This window comes from Notamacropus eugenii, chromosome 3 (genome assembly GCF_028372415.1).
Source record: "Notamacropus eugenii isolate mMacEug1 chromosome 3, mMacEug1.pri_v2, whole genome shotgun sequence".
Lineage (NCBI taxonomy): Eukaryota > Metazoa > Chordata > Mammalia > Diprotodontia > Macropodidae > Notamacropus > Notamacropus eugenii.
The window spans coordinates 320,095,471-320,118,418 of record NC_092874.1 but is presented as its reverse complement, the minus strand read 5'-3'; the positions used below and the strand labels follow the sequence as shown (position 1 = coordinate 320,118,418).

Sequence of the window (22,948 nt, the reverse complement as noted above, 5' to 3'; positions counted from 1 at the left end):
TTCACAAGCAAGTGTTGGCAGGTGAGCTTGTTGTGCATTATGGGGAAGTCCAGCATTCATCAGCAGGAGTTTGTGTGTGTAATGACTTGTTTACAATACAATACTCTACGATTATATAAATTGAACCAATGGGAGAAGACAGTACTTTTAAAAACCTTCATTTCCTCTAGGCAAAATACACTGAGCATGAAGCTATCAAGGAGAAAGATATGACTGAATATGTTAAGAGTCTTACTAGCATCCTGAAAGCAAAGCTCAGTGGGAAGAACACATTTAAAGCAATTAATATATAGGACTTACAGAACTGTAAAAATGAACCAGAACATATTTGGAAAATATCCTAGCAAGAATTCATATAATTGTATGAATTAATTTAATGAATATGTATTGTATATGTTGTATGAATTATATATTTGTATGTGAATATAAAACATATTGAATGAATTAACGAAATGGTCCATTAATACAATGTGGCTAGAAAAAGGTTAACATTTCATTGTCAAAAAGGAGGAAAAGGACTGATATTCTCAGAGCACATAAAAACAGGTGATAAACTTATAGAAATACTTTTGGAATAAGCAATCGTTCTATATCTGGGCAATAGTAAAGGTAGATTGATTATAGGTATACACCATTGGATTTATCAAGTGTAACTGAAAGCAGTCCACCTATAGATGGAGCCCATGAAACAGCTAAACTCCAAACATGAAACAAATAGCTTAGTGAACTTGGGAGTCAAGGAGACCAGAATTATAATCTGTGATCCTATACAAACAGAGATATGTGATGACAATTCAGGACTAGGTCATCACTTCAGGAAGTTATAAAAGGGTTATCTTTAAGGAATCTGGGGATTAATTGATAAATGGTCAAAGGATATGAACAGGCAGTTTTCAGAGGAGGAAATGAAAACTATCTATACTCATATGAAAAAATGCTCTAAATCATTTTTGATTAGAGAGATGCAAATCAAAACAACTCTGAGGTACCACATCACGCCTATCAGATTGGCCAACATGACAAAACAGGAAGATGATAAATGTTGGAGAAGATGTGGGAGAGTTGGAACACTAATTCATTGCTGGTGGAGCTGTGAGCTCATCCAACCATTCTGGAGAGCAGTTTGGAACTGCCCAAAGGGCTACAAAAATGTGCATATCCTTTGACCCAGCAATATGTCGCTTCTAGGACTGTATCCCCAAGAGATCATAAAAATGGGAAAGGGTCCCACATGCACAAAATTATTTATAGCAACTCTCTTTGTGGTGGCTGAAAACTGGAAATCAAGGGAGTGCCCATCAATTGGGGAATGGCTGAACAAGTTGTGGTATATGAATGTAAAGGAATACTCTTGTGCTATAAGAAATGATGAACAGGAAGACTTCAGAGAGGTCTGGAAGGAGTTATATGAACTGAAGCTGAGTGAAAAGAGCAGAACCAAGAGAACTTTGTACACAGCAACAACCATAATGTGAGAGGAATTTTTCTGGTAGACTTAGTCTTTCATAACAATGCAAAGACCTAAAAAATTCCCAATGGACTTTTGAGGCAAGAAGCCTTCCACAACCAGAGAAAGGACTATGAAGCTCTGAAGAAGAGCTTACATCCCAATACTTTTGTTGAGCTAAACAAAGCAGTCCTTATGTCCAGGTTTGCCTAGATAGAGGTTTAAATAAAAGCAGTATAAAACTGGAGAGGTGCTGGGCTAAGGATTCAAAATGAGACGTAATTTGGGGGCATAACCAATGTGAAAATTTGTTTTCCTGGACTACGCACATTTGTTCCATGGGTTTTGTTTTTTTTTTTTTCCAATGGGGGTAAAAAGAAGGAAGAAGAGAAAATGAATTTTTGTTCATTGAAAAAAATTAAATGAAGCAGAATAGTGACTTGTCCTAGGATTTTAAAATCTGAACTACATTTTAAAAGCTTAAAATTAAATAAGAGTAATGATAATGATAAAAATCTAAATATTTTCATTTATTTACAAAAAGCAGGCCCTTTATCCATCTGCAAAATAGACTGCAGATCATTAAACATTAAAGAGGTATACTAGGCTAGGGATCTGTTGCAAGACTATTTCCATCTGAACTCCATGAGAACAAGAAATTGATGTAATAAAATAATAGCTCACATTTATACAACATTTGGAGATTTGCAGTGGTTTGCATACATTCTCTCATTTGATCATTACAACAGTCTTGCTACAGGTATTATTCCCGTTTTACATATGAGACTATTGAGACTCAGTGAGATTAAGTGACTTCCCTGAGGTCACGCAGGTAATGAGTATTTAGTTGAAGCTGTGATGGGCTGGGCCTGATTCAGGTTGGTTCCCTGGTAGATTAGTTCCAATAGTGAAATAAAATGAGAGTCTATATCATTCAGTTTTAATTAGTCACTAAACATTTAATAAGTGCCTACTGTGTACCAGGCACAGTGCTAAGTGCTTAGGGATACAAAGAGAGGTGAAAGAGTCTCCTGCCCCAAAGGAGCTCACAACTGAATACAGGAAGACAGTATGCCAAAGGAAGCAGCAAAGAGGGGGGAGAGATGGGGAGGGTCCAGGAAAAGGTACCAGGTATGGATCATAATGGAGCAGTTCATAACAGTGCAGCCAAGTGGGAGATGGAGAGATGGCTGACCTTGCCTCCTTCTCCACCCTCCAAGCAGAGGAAGGGCAAAGAGTAGCAGTTAGGAGGAGTGAGTTCCAGGGCTGAAAAGTGGTTTACTTTGTTGTTGTTCAGGCCTTTCAGTCATGTCCAACTCTTGGTGACCTCATTTGGGATTTTCTTGGTGAGATATTGGAGTGGTTCGCCATTTCCTTCTCCAGCTCATTTTACAGATGAGGCAAACAAGGTTAAGTGACTTGCCCAAGGTCACACAGCTGTGTCTGAGTATCTGTGGCCAGATTTGAACTCAGAAGATGAGTCTTTCTGACTTCACTCCTAGCATTCTATCTACTGTGCCACCTGTTTACTTAGCCATAGCAAAAGAAAGATATTCAACAAGGATATTCAATGAAGATGCCACATTAATTCAGTTGACGACAACTTGCCTGTATTAGTCAAGATGTCTATCCACAGGAAGAAGCCTCAGCGAGAAAAAAACTGGAGTTCCCCTTGTCTTTTTGTCAGGTGACAAGGAAGCCCTGTCATCAGCCTGAAAGAGGCCCCTTAGCCAATCAGATCTCAAGAACAGTGTCCATGTCTCTTAAGAAAAAGAAGTAGCCTGATTGGGAGGAGAGGGTTAGTAAAAGCTAGTCCATTTTATATTTACCTGTGATCCTAGAACATATTACTCCTACCACAAAGGAAATATTGGAATCTGGGTCTTCCTACCTCTGAAATCTATCATGAATGTGGGGGTGGGAATGGTAAAGTAGGTGGGGTGGGAGGTGAAATTCTAGGCAGAGAAGGTGACAGCATGGATCTCTGCCAGGCAGACTGGGGATTTCCATGGAAATCAACAAGGCAGTGAGTAGGAAGGAAGCTTTAGGTGGGCAGGAACACCTGATACCAACCCATGAAAGAGCTGTTTCTAACCAAGCAAGCCAAGCCAGCTCAGGAAAGTGAAGGGAGTACTTGTATTGACTTGATAAGGAGTCTTTCTTTGCTGCTCTCCCAGGTGGTGACAACAAGCTTCCTTGGTGGGGGAAACTCATGGGCTCCCTGCTTGCACTGGGGTGACTGTTCCCACCTCCCCACCCCCACTGAGCAAACATACAAATCAGAGGGCTTTTTTATATTGTAGAAAAGGAAGCTGTGGGGTTGGGCCCCTGGTGTTGGTTGAGTCAGCAGAGTTGGTGGCTCACCTGGACCTTGAGTGACTTAGGGAAAGATCTCATGGAGTTATTGTGGATGCTGGTTACTCCCCTGGCTCAAAGAAAACTATTCTAGGTTGGAAAGAAAAGTTGTTCACATCTTTGTTTCCAATCCTCTTAATGAATCCTAACAAAGGATGGGGGAACTTTAGCCAAATGCATTGTTCTTCCAAATCCATTTTGATCAGCTCAGATGGTTTTTTCCCTCCAGTATTTGATTTCTTCTTGGTGTAACTGCTATTTTTTTCTTTTATTTATTTTTTTAACATTCTACAATCACTACCATAAAACTTAGATTTTTACCCCCCCAACATACCTACCCCCCTCCCTCCCCAAGACAGCATACAATTCTATATAGGATCTACATATACTTTCCTATTGAATATGTTTTCACTATAGTCATGCTATGTAGACAAACTAAAATAAATGGAAGAAATCATATAACAAATCAAAACATAATACACACACACATACACAAACATGATCTGCTACATTCTGCGAATGAATTCCATAGTTCTTTCTCTGAGTGTGGAAGGCATTTTGCCTTAGAAAACCATTGGGAATTTTTTTTTTTAAGTTCTTGCATTATTACGAAGTTCCAAGTCTACCAGAAAAAATTCTCACACACTGTGGTCATTGCTGTGCACAAAGTTCTGCTCCTTTCACTCAGCATCAGATCATATAAGTCCTTCCATGCCTCCCTGAAGTCTTCTTGTTCTTCATTTCTTATGGTGCAATAATACTCCATTACATTCATATACCATAATTTATTCAGCCATTCCCCAATTGATGGGCATCTCCTTGACTTCCAGTTTTTGGAAACTACAAAGAGTGCTGCTATAAATATTTTTGTGCATGTGGGACCCTTTCCCATTTTTATGATCTCTTTGGGATACAGTCCTAGAAGCGACATATTGCTGGGTCAAAGGGTATGCACACTTTCGTAGCCCTTTGGGCAGTTCCAAACTGCTCTCCAGAATGGTTGGATGAGCTCACAGCTCACCAACAATGAATTAGTGTTCCAACTCTCCCACATCCTCTCCAACATTTATCATTTTCTTGTTCTGTCATGTTTGCCAATCTTATAGGTGTGATGTGGTACCTCAGAGTTGTTTTGATTTGCATCTCTCTAATCAAAAGTGATTTAGAGCATTTTTTCATATGATTATAGATATCTTTAATTTCTTCCTCTGAAAATTGCCTGTTCATATCCTTTGACCATTTATCAATTGGGGAATGACTTGTATAGTTATACATTTGAGTCAGTTCTCTATATATTCTAGAAATGAGGCCTTTATCCCCAAGATTAGCTGTAAAAATTCTTTCCCAACTTACTACATTCCTCCAAATTTTGGTTGCATTGGGTTTGGTTGTGCAAAAACTTTTCAGTTCAATGTAATCGAAGTTATCCATCTTGTATTTCATAATGCTTGCTATCTCTTCTTTAGCAAAAAATTATTCCGTTCTCCATAAATCTGATAAATATACTATTCCTTGCTCCTCCAGTTTGTCCATGGTATCAATCTTTATACCAAGATCGTGTATCCATTTGGACTTTATTCTTGTGTACAGTGTCAGGCATGGGTCTATGCCTAGTTTCTGCCACACTGTTATCCAGTTTTCCCAGCAATTTTGGTCGAACAGTGAGTTCTTATTGCAGAAGCTGGGGTCCTTGGGTTTATCAAACAGGAGGTTGCTATATTCCTTGCCTACTGTATCTTGAATGCCAAGTCTATTCCACTTGTCTACCCTTCTGTTTCTTAGCCAATACCAAGTGGTTTTGATAATTGGTGCTTTATAGTACAATTTGAGATCTAGTAGCACTAGGCCACCTTCCCTAGCATTTCTTTTCATTAGTCCCTTTGATATTCTGGACCTTTTGTTCTCCAGATGAATTTTGATGTTATTTTTTCTAGCTCTAGAAAATAGTTATATGATAGTTTAATTGGCATGGCACTAAATAAGTAAATTAATTTAGGTAGAATTGTCATTTTTATTATATTGGTTCAGCCTACCCATGAGCAACTGACGTTTTTCCACTTACTTAAATCTGACTTTATATGTGCAAAAAGTGTCTTGTAATTGTGTTCATATAGTCCCTGGGTTTGTTTGGGCAGGTAAATTCCCAAGTATTTTATAGTGTCTTCCCTAGCTTTAAATGGGATTTCTCTTTCTGTCTCTTGCTGTTGGACTTTGTTGCTAATATATAGGAATGCAGAAGATTTGTGTGGGTTTATTTTGTAACCTGCGACTTTGCCAAAGTTGTTTATTATTTCAAGTAGTTTTTTACTTGAGTCTCTGGGATTCTCTAAGTATATCATCATATCATCTGCCAAGAGTGATAACTTAGTTTCTTCTTTGCCTATTCTTATTCCTTCAGTTTCTTTATCTTGTCTAATTGCTACACCTAACATTTCTAGTACCATATTGAATAATAGTGGTGATAATGGACATCCTTGTTTCACCCCTGATCTTATTGGAAATGCATCTAGCTTATTTCCATTGCATATAATGCTTGCTGAAGGTTTTAGGTAGATACTGCTTATTATTTTATGGAAAGTTCCCTTTATTCCTATGTTCTCCAGTGTTTTTAGTAGGAATGGGTGTTGTATTTTGTCAAAAGCTTTTTCTGCATCTATTGAGATAATCATGTGGTTTTTGTTAGTTTTGTTGTTGATATGATCAATAATGCTAATAGTTTTCTTAATATTGAACCAGCCCTGCATTCCTGGTATGAATCCTACCTGATCATAATGTATTTCTCGTGATAAGATGCTGTATTCATTTTGCTAAAATCTTATTTAAAATTTTTGCATCTATATTCAGTAACTGCTATTTTAGAATGAAATTTCTACTGTAGGTGGAAGAAATAATTTTTAAAGGACAAAATAAATATCCAGTGATTATCCAATGACAATAATAATCTAAAATCAATAATCACCATAATAAAAAAGCATCTAAACTTGATAATCCATAATTGGTAATCATCAATTAATCATTAATAGCCAATAATAAGCAATAATCCCAAATTAATACCAATAATCAATATCTCCTTTAATCACACATTTAATTCCATTCCACATGTGAACAGATTAGGGATGTCATTTACTTCTAAATAGCCCAGACATGGTAAATCTAATCAAAGAATTTATTAACAATGTCGTTTAGAGACTGAACCACCTACAAGCTTCTGAAAAGATCCTGCTCCTAATTCAATAGCTGATGATTAATATGAAAGACAAATAATCATTTCTCTCAGTACTTCACAGAAATAAAATGAAATCATCTATCAAGAGTTCCCTCTTCTCCCTTTCACCTTCTCTCACATCCTTCACCATATCTTCCTTTATTTTAGTCCCTGATGAAGAGGCAGCCCTTCTGCTTGCCTAGGCCAAGCCCTCTACATGTGTCCTTCATTCTGTCCTCTCCCATCATCTCCATCTGATTGCCCCAGTTATCATCCTGACTTTTTCTTTCATCTTCAATCTCTCGCTATCTTCTGGTTCCTTCCTGCTGGCTACCAAGCTACTAAGGTAAAGCAATTAGCACAGTGCATGGCACATAGTAGGTGCTTAATAAATGTTTGTTTCCTTCCTTTATAACCTGCCCCTTTTCTAAATTTCCAGTATTCCTATACATTACTACACTCCAGGCATTCCATAGTTCAGCCATACCAACTCTTGCTTTTCCACACACAAGAAGAGCACTTTAGTTCAAGCCCTCATCACCTTTCACCTGGATTATTGCAATGACTTCCTAACTGGTCTCTCTACTCCAAGTCTCTCCCCACTCCACTCTATTCTTCATAGAGTTGCCAAACAGATTTTCCTTAAATCAAATCTGCTCTTGTCACTCCCCTCCTCAGTAAACTCCAGCGGTTCCTTGTTACTTCTAGGATTTAAAACCCCTGAATAGCCTGGCCTCAACCTACCTTTCCAAACTAATTTTCCCACTTTTCCCACACTCACCAGTCCAGCCAAACTGGCCTTTCTGTTTTTGCTGTTGTTTCTCATACATGACACTTTCCATTTCCTGTCTACCTGCATTTGCACTAGTTGTCCCTCAAATCTGGAAAGCCTTCCCTCTTTCCCTCTGCCTCATAGGTTCCCTTTCTCCCTTCAAGAGACAACTCAATACCATCTTCTGCAAAGACCCTTTCCTGACCTTCCCATCTGGGAGTGCCCTCCCTTCCCAACTTCCTTGTATTTATTCCATCTGTGTATATATATGTGTCTGTGTGTGTGTATGTATATATTAGATAGACCTATATAAGGACATACTGCTCCTCACCCCATTCCCTACCCCATAGAATTCAAGCTTCTTTCAAACAAGCATTGTTTCATTCTTTGCGTTTGTGTCCCCAGAACCTAGCACAGAACCCTGGCACAAAGCAGGCACTTAATAAGTGCTTTTTGATTTATAATGGGCATGAACAAGTTGCAAACAAAAAATTATAAGGAAGTGTTGTAAAGGATATCATCAAGTAACCATGTGACCAACAAAGAAGGTAGACTGATCAGTGTTAAAAGCAAGGGATAAATGATGGACAGCTCCATTGGGATACTGGAGAAGTCTGCAAAACATCAAGGGTGGGCCCCAACACATGGCGCAAACTTCTGGGGGAAGAACATGGACAAAAGTCCACGGAATGGGCACACAATGGGCTTTCACGCTGCATTATTGGAGAGAAAACCCAAATTGATGACATCACAAATCCATTGTAGTATGACAACATTGTACACTGATATTGTCGAGGAAGATTCTTTTGCTGCCAAATTTAGGGGGTATCACCGTGCTATTAATTAGAATTAGTATCTGAAAAGGTCATCACAGGATGGAATAACCCAAACCTAATGATATGACATTTTTCACAGGAATAATTTTCATCCTGTACTTGTGTTTTTTAAAAAAAGGAAATCAGGGAAGTGGAATTAAGTGGAGCTAGGATTAGGAAGTAGATATGAAAAAGACCTGGGATTTTAGGGTCACCAGAGTGACAAGGCAGACACAATGCTAATGTTACCTTGGGGGTTTTTTTGGTTCAGATTTGTGATTCTGTTGATGTAGGGAATTCCTAGAGAGTAAACTTCCTCTATCCCTATCAGTAAGTATTCTGCAATTTATATTCTTTGAGATTTGCCTAGAGCATTGAGAGATTAAGTGATTTGCCTCAGGTCACCCAGCTGACCCCCAGCTAGTGTATGCCTGAGCCAGGATAGGAATCCAGATCTTTCTGACTCTTAGGTCATCATCTATATCCTACACCATATTGCCACTCCATAATGCTATTTTAGACTGAATTATTGGGATCATAGGATTTAGAGATGGAAGGAACCTTAGCGATCATTTCATCTAAACTCTTCATTTTACAGAAGATGGAAAGGAGGCCCAGTAGAGTTAAGTGACTTGCTTGTGATCACAGGCAACAAACAGAGAAACACAGTGTTCAGAATGTGGGAAGTGGCAGTCACGTTGTACACCACCCTGGTCAGACTGACTTTGAAGTATTATGTTCAGCCTTTATGTCACATTATAGGAAGGGCTTTGACAAGCTACAGTGTGATCCAATAAGGGAAGTCTGGACTATAAGTCAGTGAATAAGCATTTATTAAATAGTTGCTATGTACCAGACCCTGTGTTAAACTCCAGAAATACAAATATAACCATAAAGAAAGACAGTCCTTGACCAAGGAACCTACATGCCAAAGGAGGATAAGAATATATAAAAGGAAACTGAAAGAGAGATGGGTGGAGATATGGTGAAGGTGTCCAGAGTGTAACCTGGGACTGTGTGGAAACTGAAGACTGTACCATATATGAATCATTTGAAGGGACTGAGAATGTTCAGTCTGAAGAAAAGACGGGGCAACATGATAATTGTTTTCAAATATTTGGAGGGCAATCATGTGGAAGAAGAATTAAACTTGTTTTGCTTGTTTGGCTTAGAAAGAACTAGAAGCAACAACTAGAATCAATCAACCAATCAGCAATCATTTCCTTAGTGCCTTCTATGCCAGGAATTATGGTAGTTTCTGAGGATACAAATACAAAAGCATGACCATCCTTGTCTTCGGGGAACTTATGTTCTATTAGGAGAAGCAACAGTACACATATAACATAAGCAGTACAATTTATATATACTATGTATATATATATATATATATATGTATATATTTATAATGTATAAATATATATATACATATACATATGTATAAACATAGAATTATAATAAATGATAAAGTAATAATAGTATTCTATTATTATAAATAAATATTTTATATATATATATACACACACACACACAAAGTAAATCCTAGGTAATTTTTTTAGGAGGGAGACACATCCAATTAACCAATAAAATAATAATAATAGCTTACATTTATACAGCACTTACTAGGTGCTGGGTTCTGTGTTAAACACCATATCATAATTACTTCATTTGATGCTCACAACAACCCTGAGAGGCAGCTGCTATTATTATCACCATTTTACAGATGAGGAAACTGAGGCTAAACAGGTTAAGTGACTTGCCCATGGTCATTCAGCTAGGAAATGTTCGAAATCAGGTTCTCCTTGACTCTATGCCTGGCACTTTATCCACTGCTCCAACTAGTTGCCCATTAAATATTTATTAAGTCTACTATGTGCCAGGCTCTATGATAAGTGCTAGGGATATAAAAAAGGTGGAAGAGAGTCCCTGTGGTCAAGGTGTTTACAGTCTAATGAGGATTGACAGTATAGAGCATTAGGAAAGGTTTCCCTTAGGAAGTAGCACTTAAACTGACCTTTTAAGGAATTCTGAGGGATTTAAGTAGAGGTAAGAAGAGAGTGAGTTCCAGGCATGGGGAACAATCTGTTTTAGGGAACAGACGCTTGAGATGGAGTGTTTTAAGTGAGGGTCAACAAATAGTCCAATTTTGCTAGACTGTAGAATCTATGAATAACACTGTGAAGAGAGGCTGGAATCAGAGTACAAATGATTTTAATCACCAAACAAAGGGGTTTAAATTTGATCTTAGAGATAATAGGGTGCCACTGGACATTTTTGAATAAGGAAACAACACAGGCAGATCTGGGCTTTAGGAATGTCACTTTGGCTATTACTTGGAGGATGCAGTGGGAGGCCCTGGGGCAGGGAGATGGAAAGAGAAGTTATTACAATGATCCAAGAGAGAATTGATAACAGTCTGAACCCCAGGGTGTTAGCCACCAGGATGGGGACTGGTCTGAAAGATGGCATGAAGATAGAACTGGCTAGATTTGGCATCAGTAGACATGAGGACAGGATCATAAAGAAGGAAGTGGGGGTGGGGGTGGGATAGCTTTTTGAGACCAGCCCAAAGTAGAATGCCTTGCCTTGGGAAGTTCTCTATCACTAAGGAACTTTTTAAGCAGAAATTAGATAACCACTTATCCGGGGCATAGCAGAAAGGATTCCTACATAATAACAATTTATTTATTTTTTTTAATTTTAAGGTTTAAAAAGCACTTGCTAGGCTCTAGGTAGTGAATATATTATTTTCCTTTTCCACATGAGGAAACTGAAGCTCAGAAGAGATCAAATAATTTACCCAGGGTCGTCTAACTAGGACATTTCAGAAACAGAATTTAAATCTCATTCCCTCCTCACTCCAGTCCAGTGTTCTCTCCAGTGCACTAGATTACACTGAATAGAGAGCTAGAGGAGCTCTGAGGTTCTCCACCCCCCACCCCAGGCTGAGATTTTGTGATTCTAGGCATAAAGTTTAGACTGGTTCATGGCTTGAAGTCTTTTCTGATTTGTGTGGGAACAGCTGAATTGGGGTCTCTAATATAGTGCTACTAATTGATGATCATGATGAAGGAAAGGGAAGTCCCCATACCAACTGGGCACCATGAAGTGAGTTTCACCAAAATATGCTTATCAGTTGGAGGGAGGAGAAAACCAGGCAGCTCCCCTGTATGCCTGAGATTGCTTGGGGAGGTATGATGTAAGCAATAGAAAATCCAAGTTGTATAGGGGCTGAATAGGAGAGTTACCTAATCAACCTGATGGACATATGGGGTAGCAATTCTTTGTCATGACTTCTGAGAAAATATCTCTTTATAGAGAGGGAGGTCATGTTGTCTAACACCTTGTGGAGAGGACAAAAGGCATTTGCTAATTAGATTTCAGAGACTGGGACTGCCCAAAGTGAATCTTTTGGTTTGGAACTGCTGCTTGGGGCTTCCAGGAGAATGGATTTAACTGATGTGAGCTGGCCCCAAGATGAATTGATTGACTTGGACTCTTGGGAGGATAGACTTTTGTGAGAAGAGCTGACCTTTGTGCTAACCTGTAAAAGGGAGTTGACATTGCCTTTGACCTTTTCTCTTCCATTTATACTTCTGGATAAATCCTTTAAAACAAACAAACCACACCTCATAAAGGCTGTTGTGAGAAATCAACTTTTTCCTGTACTAGCAGGTGGTAATTGTGGGAATTGATCTTCCTCCTTCCCTGGAGTCATTAATGGTGGTTTTGAAGAGACCACAGAAAAGGAAAAATATGTGTTTACCTACTTGACTTAAGAGTGAAGAGTGGAGATAATGTTCCTAAACTTCCTTCCTCCTAAATAAAGGAGGGGGGATTTCCTAGGTAGCAAAATCCAGAAATCTAACCTTCTGGGCAGAGAAAGGGGATTTCTTGGATAGTACCAGGCTCATGGTTGCCTTGTGAATAACCCAAGTTCAAGAGTTTGGGGACCAAACCTTCTATCCAGAGAAGGGGAATATCTTGAGCAGCTTGACTGTTGGGAAGGGAAAAGAAGGCCCTCACATATCAGAAAGTTGAAAGTTTGTGGGTAGCTTTGTGTCTGGACAACTTTATGACCCTGTGGAAAAGTGGGACCTACTGGAGAGAAAGAAGTATATTGATTGTGGATTTTTGTGTATGTCTCTTTGGTTTTTTCTACTTTGTTTGTGGGCTCAGATGAGTCCTTTGTGTCGCCTTCATTTTCTGTGGGCTGTTTGGAACTGTCTGTTATCTTGAATGCTGTATGGGAGCTGGGGACCTTTTTAGCCACATCTGTAGAAACATAAAACTGAGCTCTATGAGATGATCTTTCCAATGCAAACTGGGTGGGAGCAATATAAGCTAGAGACTAGATTATTTTTCCATGCTCTCCCTAAGACTGGATACAGTCAATATATGTCTAGAATTTGGGTGTACTGGACCATGGGTTATATTTGTCTAAATTTTGCTGCTGGGTCTTAGCTGATCTAATGAGTTATTATCACAAGTTCTAACTTCCCAAAGATTAAGCAAGGTGCCTTATCCTTCTTTCCAAAAGTGACTTGTCTAATTTTGACAAAGTTTACTTATAGTTCACATTCCTATATTGCTTTAATGTTTATAAAGCACTTTCCTCATAACAATCCTGTGAGATAGATAGTATGTGATGATATTTTACAGATGAGGAAACTGAGGATGTGAAGGGTTTTTCTAATGGTCACACACCTAATGAATGTGGAAGTTGGGATTTGTGCCTGTGTCTAATACTTCATAAGTACAGGTTTGGAGACATATGGCTAGTGATAGTTTGTCTTCAGAAGACTTGGAGGTCATGGTCAAAGGATATGAACAGGCAATTTTCAGAGGAAGAAATTAAAGCTATCTATAATCATATGAAAAAATGCTCTAAATCACTATTGGTTAGAGAGATGCAAATCAAAACAACTCTGAGGTACCACATCACACCTATAAGATTGGCAAACATGACAGAACAAGAAAATGATAAATGCTGGAGAGGATGTGGGAGAGTTGGAACACTAATTCATTGTTGGTGGAGCTGTGAGCGCATCCAACCATTCTGGAGAGCAATTTGGAACTATGCCCAAAGGGCTACAAAAATGTGCATACCCTTTGACCCAGCAATATCGCTACTCGGACTATATCCCCAAGAGATCATAAAAATGGGAAAGGGTCCCACATGTACAAAAATATTTATAGCAGCACTCTATGTAGTTGCCAAAAACTGGAAGTCAAGGGGATGTCCATCAATTGGGGAATGGCTGAATAAATTATGGTATATGAATGTAATGGAGTACTACTGTGCCATAAGAAATGATGAACAAGAAGACTTCAGAGAGGCCTGGAAGGACTTATATGACCTGATGCTGAGTGAAAGGAGCAGAACCAGGAGAACTTTATGCACAGCAACAACCACAGTGTGTGAGAGTTTTTTCTGGTAGACTTAGATTTTTGTAATAACACAAGAACTTCTGAAAAAAAAAAAATCCCAATGGTGGACCTCAAGGCAAAATGCCTTCCACACTCAGAGAGAGAAATATGGAAGTCACTCACATAATGTAGCAGATCATGTTTGTGTATGTGTATCTGTTTGTGTATCATGTTCTGATTTGTTATACGGATTCTTTCATTTATCTTAGTCTGACTACATAGCATGACTATAGTGAAAATATACTCAATAGGAAAGTATATGTAGAATCTATACAGAATTGTATGCAGTCGTGGGGAGGGAGGGAGGTAGTGGGGGGTGGGTGGGGAGGGATAAAATCGCAATTGTATGGCAGTGATTGTTAAACATTAAAAAAATAAAAAAATTAATAAAAAAAAAACCTAATAAAAACATAATATCAGGAAAAAAAAAAAAAGAAGACTTGGAGGTCTTGGCAGACTGTAGACCCATAATGTGTCAGCAACATGATGTAACAGCCAAAAAAAATTTCTGTGAAGACAGATGTAGTGGCCAGGATGAGGGAGGTGGTAATCCCAGCACACTCTTTGCTGGTCAGCCTATATCTGGAGTTATTTGTTGTTCACTTGTGTCCAATTCTTTGTGATCCCATAGACCATAATAGCACACCAGGCCCTTTTATCTTCCACCATCTCTCGAAGCCTGTCCAAATTCACATTTCTCATTTCCATGACACTATCTATCCATCTCATCCTCTGTCATCCCCCTTTTCCTTTTGCCTTGAATCTTTCCCAACATCAGGGTCTTTTCTAATGATTCCTGTCTTCTCATTATATGACCAAAGTATTTAACTTCAGCTTTAGTGTTTGACCTTCCAGTGAATAACCTGAATTTCTGTAAGTATTGAATGGTTTGACCTCCTTGCTGTCTAAAGGACTCTCAAAAGTCTTCTCCAGCACCACAATTCCAAAGCATTGAATTCTGTGGTACTCAGCCTTCCTTATAATCTAACTCTCACAGCCATAGATTACTACTGGAAAAACCATAGTGTCAAACTCTGAACATAAATAACCAAAGAGCCACAGAGGTTATTGTACCAACTGCCAACTCTGACCAAAGAGCCAGAGTAACCTCTGGTATGAAGAGGTATAAAACAGAAGCTTTATACCTACTGTCAACTCTGAAAAATAAAATAAAATCAAACCAAATAGCTCACAGAGATTATAAGCAAAAATCTTTCCTTTGGAGGAGGGAAACTAGATATGTCCTCCTCCTAGAGGAGATCCTAAAGCAGCGAGGTTAATTCTTGATACATATGGTAGTGGCTAGACAAAGAAACGAGCAGTGAGATAGAACAGTGGCCACGAGGGGTAACAGTAACAATGAAGTAAGTTTGATTCATAGTAGAGCTTCATGACTGGAACATGGTTCCTGCTGATGCTTGTCCAAGCTCAGGGATCACCTGGGGGGCTGGTGTGAACCAGTTCTGTGATTTAGCTACAGTAGAGTTCATCCAGAGGGTGTGTGCAAAGGACTGTTATTATGCCAAGTTCAGGGCACAGGTTGCTTGCTGGATTTTACCTCTGGAAAGCAGGGTGGTCTCCTAATAGTAAAAAGAGAGGAGTGAAAAGAGAGGGTGGTTTTGGCGTGGGGATCCTCACAATAGCTTTGCGTTCAGACCTCTACGATCAAGGTGATGTCTATGCTTTTTAGTACGCTGTCCAGATTTGCCACAGCTTTCCTTCCAAGGAGCAAGTGACTTTTAATTTCATGGCCACAATCACCATCTGTAGTAATCTTTTACTATGGGGTATTCTGGGCATCACATTTTAGGAAGGGCACTGGTGAGTTGGAAGGCATTGAAGATAGTAAAGTGCTTTCAAGTTAAGCTATATAAGGATCAGCTGAAGAAACTGGGAATGTTTAGTCTAGGGAAGAAGAAACTTGGTGGGGGGTGGGGTTGTGCTGGTTAAATCTTTACCAACCAGCTCTCTGGGAGGAAAAGTATACGCAGGACACATTCTGAAGTTTAATCTAAATTATTAACATTTTCTCTATCACTTTAAGCCTAGATAATCAACAAAATAATAAATTAAATCCTTATTTGTAGCCTCTACTTATTTCCATAATGTAAATGCTCACACTGAAAATTTAACAATTAGTTCTTGGTAGCTGGTTCTGAGCTGACACCTGGGGAGGAGAATAAAATAAATATCTTCAAGTATTGTGTGGCAGCATTGTACAGTGGAAAGAGGGCTGGCGCTAGAATGAGAAAATCTAGATTTGGATCCTGACCTGTCAGTGATCACTTGTGGGATCCTGGGCAAGTTATTTAATCTCTGGGCCTCAGTTTCTTCAACTGTAAAGTAAGTGGACTTGATAACCTCTAAGGTCCCTTCTACCTTTAAATCTGTGATTGTATGAAGAGGATTGGACTTGCCCCTACTTAGCCCCAGAGGGCAAAAGTTAGGAACAGGCAATGGTATGTTACTAGTAGTAACGAGTGACAGTTTCAGAGAAGAAGATTTAGGCTTGATATAAGAAAAAGTATCCTTATAATTAGGGCTATCCAAAATGAAATGTGCAGCCTCAGGAGGGAGTAGGTTCCCTCTTATGAGAGGTACTTAAGCAGAAGCTGGTTGACCATGTGTTAGGTGTGTTGTAGAAAAGATTCTTGGGCAGCTGAGTAGTACAGGAGATAGAACACCAAGTCTAGTGTCAGGAAGACTCATCTTCAAGAGTTCAAATCTTTCCTCAGACACTTACTAACTGTGTGATCCTGGGCAAGTCATTTTACCCTGTTTGCCTCAGTTTCTTCATCTGTAAACTGAGCTGCAGAAGGTAATGGCAAACCATTCCAGTATCTTTGCCAAGAAAAACCCAAATAAGATCACAAAGAGTCAGACACAACTGAACAGCAAAAGGGATTCTTATAGATGGACAGGTTGAGCAACATGGCCTCAGATGTTCCTTTGACTCTGAGGTTCTAGGATTCCATGACCACCTAAATCCAGTCTTCTCTCTTCTATACTATGCTGTCTCTCAGGGCTTCCTGAAGGGGTGGGGCAATGGAAGCTCTTTTCCAGAGTGAACTGAATGAATCATTAGAATATTAGAGCTGAGAAGATCCTTAGAGATCAGCTAGTCCAAATCCTTCATTTTACATATGAGGAAACTGAGGCTCAGAGAAGGAAAATGACCTTCCAGAATAGAATGTAAACTCCTTCAGGGCAAGTCAGTGCTTAACACTTCATTGGCACTTACTAAATGTTTGTTGATTCATTGTCTCAGGATAACAATAAATTTGATTCCCTGGTTTCTTTTCTCTCAGTCTCATGTTTATTCCCCTGTGACACTTGAAAGTAGTAAGCATTTATTAGGGGCAAATAGGTAGTCCCAGCCAATGAAGTGCTGGATGTGGAATCAGGAAAAACATGAGTTCAAACCCTGCTTCAGAAACTTATTAGTTTTGTGGCCCTGGACAAGTCACTTTACCTTTCATGAAGCCTCAGTTTCCTATTCCATAAAATGGGGATAATAATATAACATATTACAGAGTGGTGGGGTGAATTAAATGGTGTAATATTTGTAAAGAGCTTTGCAAAACTTAAAATGCAATGTTAGCTATTATTATCATTTTTTATTTTAAAAATTATATAATTTAGTTTATCATTTCCCCCACTGTGAGGATGGATTGAGTAACCCTAGACTTCAAGCCTCCTTGCCTCAGTTTGTGGGCTGAACTCTGAGCCCTGGAACATGACCAGTGTGTTTCTGTTGCAGTTACATGACCCCAGAGTGTCTTAATGCCCTCCCTGTGAGATTATCCTCCATTTATCCTGTATATATCTTGTTTGTACATAGCTGTTTGTATGTTGTATCTCCATTAGCCAGCATACTCCTTGAGAGCACATTGAAATGTTTTTATTCTTAGAACATAGCATATTGCCTAACATACAGAAGGTGTTTAATAAATACAAATTGGTTGACTGATCATTGACCCTGTGGTCCCTCCAGATTGACTTGTATGCGGGGGCCCTCTTTGTGTACATCTGTCTGGGCTGGAATTTTTACCTGTCTACTGTCATAATGTTGGTGATCACGGCACTTTACACCGTTGCAGGTAAGGGATGGAATGAAATAGATTGTGGATATGCTTCAAGGTAACCTTTCTTTCCATGCTGTGGACCTTCATCCAACCAAAAGCTCTCACTGTTCTAGGATCTCCCATGCCCTTTCCCACCCCCTATGCACCAGTGCAACCAGGAGGATGGTACAGGGAAAACATAGTTCCTGACTTAGTTCCTACCCTTTGCCTGTAGATTTACATATACCTCCAATCCTGTCTGAGAGAGAAATACCATAATACAATAGGTCCAATATATTTTTTGACTTGGGGTGTTAGACTTGGAGTCAGAAACAATTGGTTCTGCATCTTGGCCATCTCTGACATTTTGAGATCACAGATGAGTCACTTACCCAGTTTCCTCATCTGTAAAATGAGAAAATAATAACAGTAATACCATGCTCATAGGCTTGTCTTGAGGTTTTTTAGCAGTGGGAGAGCAGAGCAGCAGGAGCAAAGGTATAAAAAAGGAAAAGTAGGGGGCATGTTCAGAGAATGATTGGAGTTGGGGGGAGGGAAAGAAGGAAGGGGCAGAGTCAGAAAATAAATGGGAGTTTAGAGTTAGGCCAGAGCATGGAAGGCAGTGGCTGCCAAGCTGAGAGGAGTCAGACAACACAGATAGCTTCATCTTGGGAGAGGTAATGTGGTTGATACACAGGCTTTCCTCCCTTCCCCCAGAGTAACCAACTGCCTGGCTCACCGTTTGTTTCATTCATTCATTCAATCATTCATTCATTCATTCATAATAATGGCCCTGTGTTTACCCAGTCAGGCTGAGGGCCCAGGCCTGAGCACTCTTACCCTTTTCCCATAGGTGGCCTGGCTGCTGTCATCTACACTGATGCATTGCAGACAGTAATCATGATAATTGGGGCAGTCATCCTGACAATCAAAGGTAAGAAGTTGACCCCAACCCCATCTTGAGCTATTTGTTGCCCATGCTCAGCAATCACACACACATGCCCAGAGTGGGACCCATTCCAATTTGAAGTCTTTTATTGGGTTTAGATTTTGCTGTACAACCTTTTTGGTATCTTTAAATACCAGGTATGGGGTAGTAGGATCATAAATACAGGGTAACAGGTACGGAGGGGAATCATGCCCTGTGAGAACGGCCACTGGTTCTTGAAAATGGCCCAGAAACACAGAACCTGCAGAATTGGCAAGGGTTGGTTGGGAGAACAAAGGCCTGCAGAGGTGAGGACAGGAGCAATTCAGCAGAAGACACTGATGTGCTTTCAAAGTCCCTTCCCATGCTTCCCCTTCCCTAGTTGGTTTTCCCAGCTCTAGCCCAGACTCAAGAAACACTGACTGGTAGCTCAGTGTTTTGCAATGAGGTGCAGCCAGAGGTGGGTTTTAAATAGTGCATTTAAGGTCAGAAGACAACCAGAGGCTCTCATCTGTTTAAAATAACAAAAATAAATTCTCAACAATAACACTTCACATGAGAAAAAGAGGTAGAGACAAGGGAGACGGTTTGGACAGGGTGAAATTCAGCCTGGCTTAGGCTATAGACAACAGAGATCTCAGGGAGAGGAGGATATCTGTTTAACCAGTCTGAGAACTACAGAGATGATTGGCTCCAAGTGCCTCTGAGAACAGGGCTGTAGCAGGATCGTAAATACTCTTTCCCTAGAGAGAATGGCTGGCCTACAGGGCTGTAGCAGGATCATAACGGCTGGCCTACCCACCCTCACTTGCTTCAATCCAACTGAGAAACCTCAAATCACAAGTCACAGTTATTTAAATTGAATCGTATCTCCCTTAGGGCAGTAGTAGCAGCCTGGGCTGAAGGAATCTGCACCAGGATTACCAAACTGTAGCACAGCTGAAAAATCAGGAGATTCTGGTTTGAATTGTCTCTAATGCTTCCTAGCTGTGTAACCTTGGGCAAGTGGCTTAATTTTCCTTATCTGTTAAATGGGTGACAATAAAACTATACTGTACTATCTAACTCACAAGGTTGTTAGGAAGAAAATGCTTCGTAAACTTTTAAGTGCTATATAAATGAAAGTTATTTGTAAGGAAAACCTGGATAAAGGGAGGGGTAATCTTCTCAGACTAGAAAACTGAGGTTCAATTTTCAGAAAATAAACTTGCTTCTAGTTAACAGCTGAGGAACTGCCCTGACTGGCTGGTTGCTTATCCTGGGAAAGGTCACTTCCATGGTTCCCATGGTACATTGCTGCAGCACTAACCAAATGACTTTGGAGTCTTATTGCTAGGGATACCCTGAGCTCCAGTGGGCACTCATTTAGACTCCAAGACTACTAGCAGGTTTCTAAGTCTCAGCCCGTTTTATTTGAGGGGAGAAGGGGGAACCTCTAACCTCCTATATGCTTGATTGCCTATCTTCCCATGAGGGAGGACCTAACAGACTTGCCAGCAGCAGCTGTCTACCCAAACATGCATGCCCAAGCACATTACTGATAGATGTTTTTCAAGGAGACTCAAACTCTGGGAGGTGATTTATAGAGGGTGAATGGAAAATCAGACTCAAGGATCATTTGTTCACCCTCATTCATTATTCCAGATAGACTGAGAGGTGAAATTCTGAATGCAGGTAAGGCTCTGGTCTTGTGTTTGGAGGGTTAAACTTTCCAAAAGATTCCTTGACCCTCAATCAAATGTAGGGAGGCAGTCATAGGCATTTTTGAGGAAGGCAGGCATGGAGGGAAGGAGAGGAGACTGGGGTGCAATACCCCAGTAGAGTCTCCAAGTTTGAAATTCTGGGGAAGCATGAGTGGGGGAATAAAGTAATGACACTACTCCTTTAGCAAACATTGTTGTTCAGTCACATCCAATTCTTCATGACCCCGTGGACCACAGCATGACAATGCTATCCATGGAATTTTCTTGGCAAAGATACTGGCATGGTTGGCCATTTACTTCTCCAGTGGATTAAGACAAACAGAGTTTAAGTGACTTGCCCAGGGTCACACAGCTAGTGTCTGAGGCTGGATTTGAACTCAGGTTTTCCTGACTCTAGATCCTAAGCTCTATCCACTGAGCCACCTGGCTGCCTCTGCAGCAAATATACTAGAACTTAAATAACCACAAAAGTAGGATACTCATGCACCCCCTGGCTTAAGCATCAGATGCCCTTAGCTCAGATTACTAGCTGTCAAGGTAACCAGGATACTCAAAGAACCTCGAGTCCACGCCTTTTGAAGACTGGTTGAAGAAAGTGAGTATCTTTAGTGTAAAGAAGAGAAGCCTTGGAGTGATGCGATAGTTATCATCGAGTATTTGGAGGGTTGACATATGAGAGAAGGCCTGTTCAGTTTGGCCCCAGAGGGCAGAACTAGTAGCAATAGGTGGAAGTAGCAGAAGCAAATTTAGGCTAGGTATTAGGAAAAAAAACTTCCTACCAATTTGAATTATCCAGAAGCAGAGGTAGTGAGTTCCTTTTCAAGTAAAGGCCTGAAGTTAGGTAGGTTGTAAAGGATTGGTTTTTTTTTTCCAGGCATGGGCAGAACTAGTTGGCTGTTAAGTCCCTTTCAACTAAGAAATTCTGTGATATGACCTTGGGCAAGTCACATCACATCTATGGCTTTTGTCTCCTTTTCTATAAAAGGAAGGGGTCAAATCCATAGTTTCTTCAACTGAGCTTTGCATGGCACCATTTCTAATTCTTTGCTATCCTCTAGATACACTTCAAGTTTTCAGTATCCCTCTTAAAATGGATCTAGAATTGGACATGGTATATTATGATCCTTGTAGAATATAGTGATAACATTCTTTCTTTTATGTGGGGCAGCAGTACACATTGTGATCACATTCCCTTTTTCATCTGATTCTTCACATTACTAATTCATACCGAGCATACAGGCTTGAAAGGAAGTGATTTCTGGAAGGGGTGCTGGGCACCAAATGAAAAGCATTTCACTTATAGGGGAACAACGTTAGCAATTCATGGAGGCAAGGAAATATGGGGTGGATGGAGGGATGTCAAGTTTAGCTAAAGTGTAGAGTGCATAGTATGAGACAAGGCTGGAAAAGCAAGGTGGTACCAGATTGCAAATGGCCAAGCAATGGACTCAGAATCTCTATAGTACATAACAGGGAGTTTTGAAGGATTTTGAACAGAGGACAATGTGATCAGATTTATGGGTAAGAAAAGATGTCTGGTGGTGGTGCAGTTGGTTGGGGGTGATGAAGTGAATGGAATCTGGAGCAGCTACTAAACTCCCTTCCAGGAGGGCGTTAATGATAATGGTCTAAGCTTGTAGCAGTAGAAATGGGGGAAGAAGGAAGGAGATTTAAGGAACATTTTGGAGTGATTGGGAGTGTTAAACATGGGAGACTGATACTCACAGAAATAATATCATTAAGAAAAGCAAATTGGAGGGAGAGTCAGAGGTTCTTTTTTCCAACAGGACGCTGGGCAGGGAACTTCTGTTCCCATCTGCAAATTGAAGGCATTGACCAAGTTAATGTTTAAGGTCCCCAGTTCTCACCTATGTTCCTATGGCCAGATAATGCCCAGTCTATAATAGCTCTAAATTGTATTCTGTGGACAGCCATGTAAAACCCACCAGAGTCTGAAGCTCATTATTTGAAATATTTATTATAGCAGCAAATCTTTGTTCTTGGAGGGAAGATCTGATTTTTAGAAAGAGCCAAAAAATTACTTGGGGGAGTGTCCAGGAATCTTTGGGTAGAAAACATAAAAACAGATGGAAAGACATGAAAATTGGTCTTTTTTTGCTCAGACATACCTGGCTCTGGAGACTGCCAAAGATGTCTGCAAAATGGTGAAGGGGAGAGTATTGCCCTTGGAGTCAGAAGACCTGGGTTTCAATACTAGCTCTGCTACTTAAC

At 39.9% G+C, this 22,948-nt stretch overlaps 1 protein-coding gene across 2 annotated transcripts in view; it reads left to right on the top strand.

Annotated features, from left to right (window-relative positions):
- The window catches only part of SLC5A10 (solute carrier family 5 member 10), a 176,147-nt gene that overhangs the window by 44,741 nt on the left and 108,458 nt on the right, over positions 1-22,948 (top strand). For both annotated transcript variants that reach the window (XM_072596857.1, XM_072596856.1), the window contains 2 exons: positions 18,016-18,121; positions 18,939-19,019. In XM_072596857.1, the coding sequence (XP_072452958.1) occupies positions 18,016-18,121; positions 18,939-19,019 (187 nt within the window). The remainder of the gene's footprint in view (positions 1-18,015; positions 18,122-18,938; positions 19,020-22,948) is intronic.